At 44.5% G+C, this 12,152-nt stretch overlaps 1 protein-coding gene across 1 annotated transcript in view; it reads right to left on the bottom strand.

The window, feature by feature from the left end:
• LOC127543051 (vascular endothelial growth factor receptor kdr-like) overlaps window positions 1-12,152 on the bottom strand; it is a 194,835-nt gene that overhangs the window by 28,444 nt on the left and 154,239 nt on the right. Inside the window, exons 20-21 of the mRNA XM_051969017.1 lie at window positions 5,515-5,603; window positions 4,150-4,315 (exon numbers count right to left, since the gene is read on the bottom strand). Of these exons, the coding sequence (XP_051824977.1) occupies window positions 4,150-4,315; window positions 5,515-5,603 (255 nt within the window). The remainder of the gene's footprint in view (window positions 1-4,149; window positions 4,316-5,514; window positions 5,604-12,152) is intronic.

Here is a 12,152-nt window from a genome sequence, read left to right as displayed (position 1 = left end):
GAATATTATGGAATATTATTGTTCTGTAAGAAATGACCAGCAGGATGAATACAGAGAGGCTTGGAGAGACCTACATGAACTGATGCTGAGTGAAATGAGCAGAACCAGGAGATCATTATACACGGCAACAACAAGATTATACGGTGATCAATTCTGATGGATGTGGCTCTCTTTAACAATGAATCAATTCAGACCAGTTCTAATTGTTCAGTGATGTAGATGGAAGAGAGCCATCTACACCCAGAGAGAGGACTGTGGTCCTAGCATTTTCATTCTTTCTGTTGTTGTTTGCTTGCATTTCTGTTTTCCTTTTCAGGATTTTTTTTTCTTTCTACATCTGATTTTTCTTGTGCAGCAAGATAACTGTATGAATATGTACATATATATTGGATATAACATATATTTTAACATGTATTGGAATACCTGTCATCTAGGGGAGGGGAGTGGGGAGAAAGAGGGGAAATTTTGGAACAGAAGGTTTTGCGAGGGTCAGTGTTGAAAAATTACCCATGCATATGTTTTGTAAATAAAAAGCTCTAATAAAAAATAAAATAAAATGGGGCTAATAAAAAAAAAAGATAATACCCACTGGGTGTCAGGGAAGATCTCAGACTGCAGTCTGTGGGGGGGTACCTTCTGACTCCAGAAGCAAAGTATTTTCAAGTACAACTCCCATGTAAATAGTCCACTTTTTAAAATGTAGACAAAGTTCAAATCAAAGTTGATACAATTCCCCCCAAGTGCTGTTGAGCAGTGATTATCTAACATCCTACGGCCCAGTGAGGTTGGATTTGGTTTGGCTCCTAGGCAGGAATGGCCCACAGTGAGCCTAGGATGAGGACACCTATGACACGCTCCTTCCTACATTTCAATATTAAATGGGGGAAACTCCCAATTTAATATTTTTTTTTACTGGAAGTTAAAAGTACCATAATATCACTTATGTTTCTTATTCATTTTTAGAAGTATAACATAATAATCTGGCTTCCCCAGAAAGTCAGACTTCTGAAACCTAGCTTCTTAAACTGGGTCAAGACCCATAAAGGGTCTCATAACTGAATTCAGGGTCATGAAATTATGATTTATTATCACTGTTTGGTTTGTAGACCTATTTTATATACCTATATACCCAGAGTTACATAAACATTTCTCAGGCAACAAGGGGTCATAAGTGGGAAAAAAATGAAGAAATCCTGTCCTAGACAAATGACTCTATAGTGCAACGAATCTGTACAAAGCTAAAACAACATATTTAAGAAAAATTGAAATAACTCAAGCCCCAATTAGGGAAAATAATTTGGAACTTTCAACACTTGAAATTGACTTTGGGTTTTTTAAAAATGTGATCTGATTTTTAAAGTTAAATAACATCCTTTTATGGGATTAGAGAATTGACTGAAGCCACCTAAAGAGATAGTTTATTAAAAAAGAGACAGTTTAGGAAGGGAAAATCCATAACAGGCGAAATCCCAGGAAATACGATCTGCCATACTTATCATTGTGATTATCGGTGGAGAGACGTGACTCGATTTAAATTGCTATTTGTACAAAGCAAACACAGCAAAGATAATGAGACTCCAAGCCAAAATCTTGAAAGTGTACATTCAGAACACACTGACAAGAGACTTTTTCTTTTTAAAGAGAAATCGATGCTTTTAATAAGTAAAACCAAACTTTTCAAAAACTGTGCTTTTAACATCAAGAGGGGTTTGCTTATATCATATATGTTCGCTTACAGAATTGGTAAGTGTGGAAAAACCTCATTTGAAATAGTGTCATCGACGACTGCTGGAGTGGTGGAGATGATGTCTGGTGACTCACTTGCAAAGTTATTTCAGTGGTTCAAAGTGATTTTGAATGGTTCGACGTCTCTAGATGGGAAGAATTTCTCGTAGGCAATCGACTAATTGAGAAATGGAAACCATTCTACTCTGCATCAGAGGTGGATGAAACAACAGGGGTAGTCAAAAATGCTCATCTGATTACCTACATAGGGGATATTTTGGAAATTCCTCTTGAGGATTTGTTACTTTGATGAGGGCAATGACATGTTAAGCAAAAATGTCTATATTAAATGGGGTTTTTAAATGAAAATGAAATCGTGGAAAACCTGTACCGAACTCTGCAATGAGCAAGCTCAATTGATTTTGAGATGGACGAAATACAGCTTAATAAATAGTACTAGAATCTTAGAACATGGAATGTCAGAGCTAGACATAAAGATCCTGTAAACCTCCCAATGAGGCCAGCCACCACTAGCTCAACTTCCCATGTCTCTCCTCGAGCCTTGAAATGAAGATTGAGCAAAAATTCATCTGGAAGAACAAAAGGTCAAGAATTCAAGGGAACTAGTGAAAAAAAAAATCAAATGAAGGTGGCCTAGCTGCACCAGATCTAAAACTATATTATAAAGCAATGGTGATCAAACCATTTGGTGTTGGCTAAGAAATAGACTAGCTGACCAGAGGAATGGGTTAGGTTCACAGGACAAAATAGTCAATAACTATAGCCATCTAGTGTTTGACAAACCCAAAGACCCCAATTTTGGGGATAAGAATTCACTATTTGACAAAAACCGCTGGGAAAATTGGGAATTAGTATGGCAGAAACTAGGCACGGACCCACACTTAACACCGTACACCAAGATAAGATCAAAATGGGTTCAGGATTTAGACATAAAGAATGAGATTATAAATAAATTAGAAGAACATAGGATCGTTTACCTCTCAGACCTGTGGAGGAGGAAGGAATTTGTGACCAAAGAAGAACTAGAGATCACTATTGATCACAAAATAGAAAATTTTGATCATATCAAGTTAAAAAGCTTTTGTACAAACAAAACTAATACAGACAAGATTAGAAGGGAAGCAACAAACTGGGAAAACATTTTTACGGTTAAGGGTTCTCATATAGGCCTCATTTCCAAAATATATAGAGAACTGACTCTCATTTATAAGAAATCAAGCCATTCTCCAATGGATAAATGGTCAAAGGATATGAACAGACAATTTTCAGATGAAGAAATTAAAAGTATTTCTAATTATATGAGAAGGTGCTTTAAATCACTAATGATTAGAGAAATGCAAATTAAGACAACTCTGAGATACCACTACACACCTGTCAGATTGACTAAGATGACAGGAAAAAATAATGCTGAATGTTGGAGGGGATGTGGGGAAACTGGGACACTGATGCATTATTGGTGGAGTTGTGAACAGTTCCAACCATTCTGGAGAGTGATTAGGAACTATATTCAAAAAGTTGTCAAACTGTGCATACCCTTTGATCCAGCAGTGTTTCTACTGGGCTGATACCCCAAAGAGATGTTAAAGGAGGGAAAGGGACCCACGTGTGCACAAAATGTTTGTGGCAGGTCTCTTTGCAGTGGCAAGAAACTGGAAACTGAGTGGATGCCCATCAGCTGGAGAATGGCTGAATAAGTTATGGTATATGAATGTTATGGAATATTATTGTTCTATATGAAACAATCAGCAGGATGATTTAAGAGAGGCTTGGAAAGACCTACATGAACTGATGCTAAGTGAAAAGAACAGAACCAGAGATCATTATACACTTCCACAACAAGACTATACAATGATCAATTCTGATGGACGTGGCCGTCTTCAACCATGAGAGGATTCAAATCAGTTCCAATTGATCAGTAACGAACAGAGCCAGCCATACCCAGGGAAAGAACACTGGGAAATGAGTGTGGACCACAACATAGCATTTCCACTCTTTCTGTTATCGTTTGCATTTTTGTTTTTCTTCCCAGGTTATTTTTCTTCTTTCTAAATCCGATTTTTCTTGTGTAGCAAGACAACTGTATAAATATGTAGACATATATTGCATTTAACATATACTTTAACATATTTAACATGTATGAAACTATCTGCCATCTAGGGGAAGGGGTGGAGGGAAGGAGGGGAAAAATCGGAACAGAAGTGTTTGCAAGGGTCGATGTTGAAAAACTGCCCATGCGTATGTTTTGTCAATAAAAAGCTATAATAATAAAAAATATATGCACACATATATCAAGGTGGTGCATATAATACAAAGAGAAAAAAAAGAAATGAAGGGACCATGTCATTCACAAAGCACATCAATTTCTCATAGCTAGGCTGTTGGGGGGCTCTCGAGTAGACTCACCTTCCTCTTCCTCCTCTGAGTCGCTGTAGGTCTTGTCTTCAATGAAACCAGAGCTGGCAGAACTGCCGGTGCTCGCTACACTCTCCAATCGCCGCTTAGTGAGCTCTGTGAGGTCACAATCAGAATCCTCTGCTTTCTTCTCACCTTGTTCAGAAGTATCTTGGGTCTGAGAGTTAATTCCTCACAATTAGTCTCTGCTTGGGAAAAACCCCTAGGCCTGGACATGGGAAGAAACCACCTAATCCAGAAGGTGATCAGGTGTTTGGGGCTTGGAGCTATTGTTATATTTCCCCCCTTTCAAAAATAAAATCACCAGAAGGTTTTATGTACCTCATCATAGTGTCTTGAAGCGGGGGAGGATCAATGGCCTTGCCAGATTCTAATATGTTAAAATAGCTTCAAGTAGAGTCCCAAAATATGCTCAGTCAGTCAATCTAAGTCAGGGGTCCTCAAACTTTTTAAATAGGGGCCAGTTCACTGTCCCTCAGACTGTGGGAGGGCCGGACGATAGTCAAAACAAAATCTTTGTTTTGTGGGCCTTTAAATAAAGAAACTTCCTAGCCCTGGGGGAGGGGGATAAACGTCCTCGGCTGCCGCATCTGGCCCGTGGGGGGCCGTAATTTGAGGACCCCTGATTCTAAGTTATGTATGAAGAGGGCAGATGATGAATTCTTTGCTCCATGAAACAAGGAACCTGCCTCCGTAGAATGGGAAAGGGTGACGCCTCCATTCTGGGACATCTATACATTTTGGCTAAATGTTCGATTCATATCTAATGACTAAAGAGTGGAAATATCAGGGGAAGAACTAAATCAGCGATCTTGACATTCTCACTAGGGGGATGGGGCTACCCATGTGTTGAGAGGAAGGAGTAGCCTCAAATCGGGGGGGGGAGGGGAAGAGAGAGTGATAATAAGGGAAGAAAAAAAATTTGAGGAAGAGAGAGGTGATGAAAGGATTCTGGTGTTAAGGACTGGTACAGAAGGTGGGGGATGGGAAACCCATGGCTTTTCTTTGGTTCTGCTCACAATGTTAGTTAACGTAGGCCCAAATGGATGCCGTGCTAAGAACCGGGCCTTGCCCGTAGTGGAGCAGGTTTTTATTTGTGTTCAAATTCCACAGAAAGTCCCGTCCTCACCAGGACTCCTTGTTTAGCCCTTCCTAAGCAGTAATTCAACTCATTCTGAAAGCCCTCCCATGAGGCAATTCTTCTTGCATCAGTCATTTTCCCATCAGAGCATCATTTCCCTCAGTGGCAGAAGAGCCCAGGGGCCTCTTCCCCAGGGCTGCCTTTATCTGACACCACTCATTTCCCGATCACTACCTCTTTGGGGCTGAGAACAGAACTGCAGGTGGGTGACCTACCTTGTAGGCAATGAAGTCTCCTCTCTTGCCTCGAAGGAAGTTGGACAGGTTTCCATATTTGCAGAACTCCACGATGACCATCAGAGGACCTGCCGGGGGTCACACACAGTCGGTCAGTAACTTTCGTTGTCCTCCCCTTGCCTCTTGGCCCTGCACCTGGTGCACTTACACCTCGATCGATGATCTCAAAGGGTCGCTGGATGATTGAGATGTGGATTTTGACTATCCTGGAACAATAGCTGGCTGGCTAATGAATAAAGAGCGGGAAGACTGCCCTCCTGAGTCTCCCCTTGGCCTCCAAGGCCTTGACCCCGGCAAATCTGAGACCCAGTTACATGACGCTCTGCTGTCCGTGTCCCCCGACAGGCAATATATTTTTGGTTGAAGTCATTCTTCAAGAAGAGCTAGATCTTGCCAGCACACTGGCAAATGCTACTGAATAGTAGTAGGCACCCTAGGGAGTAGATTTCACTGCTACAAAGACGTGCCAGTTTCCCTGTTTCAAAAAACAAACCGATGCCCATAGCTTCCTTCCCAGCAGCCCCTGGACCTGGGCCTGAATTTCTGCTCTACTGCTTATTACCATAGAACCCTTCTTTGGTAATAAGTTCCTTCTCCTTCCATGGGCCTCAGTTTCCTCGTCTGAAAAATGAGGAAGTTGAACTGGATGACCTTTGAAGTTCTTTCCCGTTTCCAGTCCATGACCTATGACCTAACCTCTGACCTGTGACAATCCATGGATTCCAAATGAATGGATATAAGTCCCTAGAAGCACAAATCTGAGCGAAGCGACTTCAGAGCTCACTTAGTCCACATGTACTCCCATCCTAGGACATCTAGAACCAGAGAACTCGTTTGAAGTTTGCCCAAGACTACACAGTTGGTGGGTAGCAGGATTCTTTGCTCTGGGGACTTCTACAACTGTGATGATCCATTGTGGCAGGGAGCTCACGCTGGCTTTGTCCAGACAGACTGGTGGGGCACAAACTCCGCCGGGTCCTACGGGTATCGAGACGCTTGAAGTGGGTGATAGCTGGTGTCTGTTGCGGAAAGCCTAGCCCGGCCAGGGAAACGGAGGCTAGTGACCAGAAGGCCCGGCACACGTAGAGAAATGGACAGGGCAAGGAGGGAGCAAGGGGGACAGGGATCACAACTGCCCGAGAAATAGATGAAACACCATCAAGTTCTCACATCATGGGGTCTCTCTCAAAATGAACAATCCCAAAGTCTGACTTTGCGATAGATCGGGGAAATATTTGTGTATGTGTGTGTGTGTGAGAGAGTGTATATGTGAATATGTGTGTATTTACGTGTGTGTGGTGTGTATATGTACATGTGTAGATTGTAGGAGAATCATCCGTTACCTCATATTGTTGTTGTGGAAGAGATGGATTTGGAACGGATGGCCGTAGGGCTGGACTCAATGCCAATGTAGCAGGAGTTCTCTAGTGGGTGCCCAGGGACTTGAGTTTGGCCCTGTGCTAGTTAACATTTTTACTAATGACTTGAGTAAAGGCCTAGATGATGTGTTTATCTATTTATAGATGACACAGAGATGGGAGGAAGAGCTAACTCGGATGATGACAGTCAAGATCTCAATGGACAAGAGCACAAATTCTTACTGGGGTCTGTGACTTGTTTTTTTTTAAATTTGAATAACTGAACTTCAAGATAACTTATATTTTATAATTTATTTAAATTAATATAGATAATATAAAACTATATGATGTAAATATAGATGACACATTGAAATTCTATTTGAATTTAAATCACAATTTAGAATTCTGTGTAGGGGCAGGTAGGGGATGCTGCAGTGGAGAAGAACACTGGGATTGAAGTCGGGAAGGCCTGAGTTCAAATCTGACCTCAGACACCCAGGAAAATTCACTTAACCCTGCTTGCCTCAGTTTCCTCATCTGTAAAATGAGTTGGGGAAAGAAATGGCAAACTGCTCCAGTCTCTTTGTTAAGAAAACCACAAGTGGGATCCCAAAGAGTTAGAGGTAACAAAAATAATTCTGTATATTTTCTCTTCTGCATTGAAAAACATATTTCTGAGAAGGATTCCCCGCGCTTCACCAGACTGCCGAAGGGGTCCAGGATACAAAAAAGAGTCAGGCCCTTTGGGGTACAGCTTTGGGTTGAATCTATTGAGAGCAAATTCAATGAGGATAAAAGTAAAGTTTTACAGTTGGGTTTAAAAAAATCGACATCACAAGGACGTGTGCCAATCTGGCTGTTTCGTGGAATATATGTTCAACAGTTGGAGGTGACTAGTGGCACAATGGAGAAATCTGAGTGGCTTCAGATACTTCCTAGCTGTGGGATCCTACGGTCTCCTCGATCTGTAAGACGGGGATAATAATATCACCGATCTCCCAGGGTTCTTGGGAGGATCATGAAACAGATCACATTGGAAAAGTGTTCTGGGACCCTTAGAGCAATACAAAAATGCATGTTGTTGTTGTTGTTGTTGTTGTTGTTAAGGTACTGTAAACGTTTCTAATCATTCTATAGACAATTGATCTTAGATGTGGCCAACAGACAACTAAGCACAGAGTCAGGAAGATTTGAGTTTCAATTCACCCAAGATTCAACTAAAATTCTTACTCGCCGTGTGACCCTGTGACTCAATCTGTCCTTGCCTCAGTTTTTTCTACTCTAAAATGGAGGTTAGAATTGCACCCACCTCCCGGGCTTGTTGTGAGGATCAACTGAAATGTTAAAGAGCTTTGCCGGCCCTGAAGTATTGTATCCTAGCTATCGGTGCTGTGAAGACAAATAATAAGAAGATGAGTCAGCCATGAGATATAGCCGCTGAAAACATTCATACGACCTTGGGCTGCATAAAGAGAATCATCTATCCGTGTTCCTGGAATAAAAAGCTGCGAGTCCCCACTGTCCTGTGTCCTAGTCCGACCTTACTACATACTGTGTTCAGTTCTGTGTGAAAGATAGTGCTTAGTGGCCAGAAGAGGGCACAAAGTTTAGTGAAGGGGCCTGAGTCCCCGGCAATTGAAGGAGATGGGCCTGCTCGGTCTGGAATGAGATAAGGGTGAGGGAAGACAGGATGGCTGCCTTCAGAGATCTGAAAGGCTTTCATGGGGAAGAGGGGTTAGCCTTGTTCTGATTGGCCCCGAGGAAGAGTCAGAAACTAGGGGAAAACTGAAGTGAATTTAGGCCTGGTGTTTAGAAAACCCTCCTCCCAGTAGGAGTATCCCCAGGTGAACTGGGCTGCCTGGGAGACTCCCCTTCATCAGGGCAGAGCCGGATGGCCATATTAGCCTGGGGGGTACGGCTCAGGTAGGACTGAACCGCTGGGGTTCTTTCTAACTCTGAAGTGCTGTGAGGGGGACGTCGCCTCTGGAGAAGTGTACTTCAGGCCAAGGAGCCGGGTGAAGGATGAGGGCTGGCCCCGAAGTTGTCTCCGTGGTACTCTCTCCCCATGGAGAGGCCTCCCCAGCTCCTCCCGGTCACCACTGCAACTAGTCTGTTTCTGCTGTCGGGGGGGGTAGGGGAATGGGCCAGAGTATCTTGTTGAAGTTGATTTGAATCCTCAGGACCTGCCAATGTGGGCCTGCTCTGTGGCTTCTCTGAGCTGGGAATACCGACTCTAGAGTTTTCCTTCTCAAGCTGCGGAGTACGGGGCTCCCCTAGGGAAGGGAAGCTCTCGGAACATTGCCAGGCACATCACAAAGGACGAGTGTGGGCCCAGGCTATGTCACTACTGACGGGAGCGTGGAGGTCTTCTCGAGATGGCCCAGTCAAGCTTCAGAACAGGAAGGAAGAAAGGCTGATTTTTCTGCTGTCTCAGTTCACACTGCTCAGAGCAAAGCTGCTCAGTGGTTAGGGAGAGATGCTGCTATATATGTGTTGCCTGGATACAGCAGAGCCCCATTAGATGCAAGCTCCTCATTGCCTAGATTTGTTACGGGCCAGAACTCCGAACTTGAAACAAAGGATTCTCACAAGGTGCTAAGCAGTGGAATTGATAGACAATGGTGATCTACTTTAGCCTGGTTCCCTGTGCTTGCTCTGTGATTTATTGCCTGATTGATTTAATCCTACAACAAATAATGGTTCCCTAGTGATAGAATGATTGGTTTAGACTCAGGGGAGAGCTTATAAGCTGGGAGCCTCAGCCAGGATCGATTCAGGGAGAGATTCAGAGGGCAGAGAAAGAGGCAGGAGCTCAAGCTCTCGGAACCAAGGGGAGAGCTAGGCCTCTAAGAAAGCTAACCGGGCCCCAGGAAAGGAGACAATAAAGGAATCGGACTGTTCTTGTGGTGATTACTGAGCTGAAACGAAGGCTATTCCCAGAGACCCCCACAAAACCAAAAGAGAACATTACATAGATTGGGAGATATTTGGAAGCTGTTATTTCACCTGCAAGTATCATATCTTTTAGTCACAATGACACATCTGTGCAGGAGCTTCCCTTCCTTGTGGCCTCTCATGACCAGGATGTTCTCAGCCTCCTACAACAGCCTCCATGATGGATGGACGTTGACCTGTAATTTAGTCATCCGGCTACTCAAACCCGGTCCTCAGGGACATCCTTTAGAATTCATTTTCTTTACACTTGAGAAAAACTCCACAATGGAACTCTTAGCCACCCCCGGCTCATCTGCCATATGCAGAGATGACTCAGGACTGTGAGTCAGAGAACCCTGGGAATAGCAGCTCCCCCAGGACACCGGTCTGCCTGAAAGTCTGACCCTCCACAGCCAATGAGCGAGGGGAGCAATGAGACCGTTTCTCAGCCTGTCCTTTCCAATCATCTTACATCTTATCCCCTGCCCCCGTTCTTCCTCCAACAAGGCCCTACATCACCTCTTGACTCCCTCTGCCTAGAGACTGGGCTAGACTGCCTTCGTGGCCCCTCTGCTTAAAATGTACTCCTTCCTCACCTCAGTCTCCTAGCTTCCTTGGCTGTCTTCAAGTCAAAGCTCAAATCCCACTTTTTACAGGAAATCCTACAGGAAGGCCCCCCTTCATCCTAAGGCTTCCTCTCTGTCGATCACTTCCCGTTTCTCCCATGCATGGCGTGATGATACATAATGGTCTGCAGGTCGTCTCTTCCGTTTGACTGAGGACACCTTTCAAGTGGTCTCTCGCCTCGTTTTGTATCCCCGGCATTGAGCACGGGGCCCGGTACATTGGAGCCCATTGAACGGATTGTAGGCATGGGGAAGGGGAAGGAGACGGGTTAGTCATTGGGAGGCTGTTGCAACAGTTCAGGTGAGAAAAGCAGGAGGATTCAAGCAGGATGGGGACTTGGACTGGAGAGATATCTGGGAGGCGGGATCAACAAGACTTGGCGGCTGGGGAAACAAGAGGCAAGGGGGAGGGCAAGGTCTCCGGCATGACTAGAAGGGGGGGTGCCTTCCACAAAAATGGCCACGTTTGGAGCAAAGAGGAGAGCTTGAACTGCTTGTGAGCACACAGGCAGAAGTGGGCGGTGGCACAGGCTGGAGTCTAAGGGGAGAGCCAGGCACACAGCTCATGGAGACTACAGACCTGTCCAGGGAGGGGAGGAAAGGGAAGGGCCCCAGTCTTGGGATGCTGCCATCCTATGCAGAAGGGGCAGATCAGGAGTCACGAAAAGGAAGCTTAGGAGAGGGTTGGGGTGGAGGGGACAGGAAAAGGCAGGTCACAGAGACCAGGGAAGGTGAGGGTGGCCATGAGCTGGGGACCACGGAGGATAGGTGGAGCCAACCTCGAGGGCCTCAAGGAGCAGCAGAAAGTAGAATTCAAAAGGATGGCGAGGCACTGGAGGCCGGGCCAGCAAAGGTTCAGCCTTTCTCTGTCTCTGTCTCTCATCGCCTGTCTCCCCCTCCACAAGACAGGCCTTTGAGTACCTGAACACGATTATCACGTCCCATCTCCCCCCACCCGCATCCATGAGCCTCTTCTTCTCTTCAGGCTAAACATTTTCAAATCCCTCATTTTACAGATAGGCTGAGGTCCGGACAAATGAAGTGACGAGTCCAAAGGTCCACACGAGCACCAAGTGACAGGGCTAGAATTCAGACCCTCGTCCTCTCATCCAATCCCGTCACTCTTTCCATCACACACCGCTATGACATTGGATAAAACCTTCAAAAATGGTACAAGGCCCTGTCCTCCCCACAACCCTAAAAAGCAGCCCGGCAGACTGGTATCCCCACTTTATAGTCTAAGAAACCGAGGCTAGAAAGATGACTAGGGTCACATTGTTAGTGGCGGGGAGGGGACATCATCATCATCATCACCGGGGGCATTTCTTTAGGGCTAATTGACACACACGACTTCACCGGCCCCCGAGGCAACCACAACAGGCAAACTCTAGATATCATCCCCATTTTATAGATGAGGTAACTGAAGCTATTAAGCGTCCAAGGTGGAAGTCAAACTCAAATTTCTTCTGACCCCTAGCTCATCATACTAACCGCAACAACACATTGTTGGGAAATTAGCTTTCTTCCTACAGGTCTACAATTTCTTCCAACTTTTCTCAAAATATCAACTAATAAACCTTTAGCGAGCGATCGTGATGTGCCAGGGATACAAAGGAGCCATTCCTTAGGCACACAGAACTTCTTTTCATTTCTGTAGACCTAACGAGAGGCAGGAGAACAGAGTTATATAGACTGAGCC

Source organism: Antechinus flavipes, chromosome X, assembly GCF_016432865.1.
Source record: "Antechinus flavipes isolate AdamAnt ecotype Samford, QLD, Australia chromosome X, AdamAnt_v2, whole genome shotgun sequence".
NCBI lineage: Eukaryota > Metazoa > Chordata > Mammalia > Dasyuromorphia > Dasyuridae > Antechinus > Antechinus flavipes.
The sequence above is the reverse complement of the archived record's forward strand: the minus strand, read 5'-3'. Positions and strand labels throughout refer to the sequence as shown.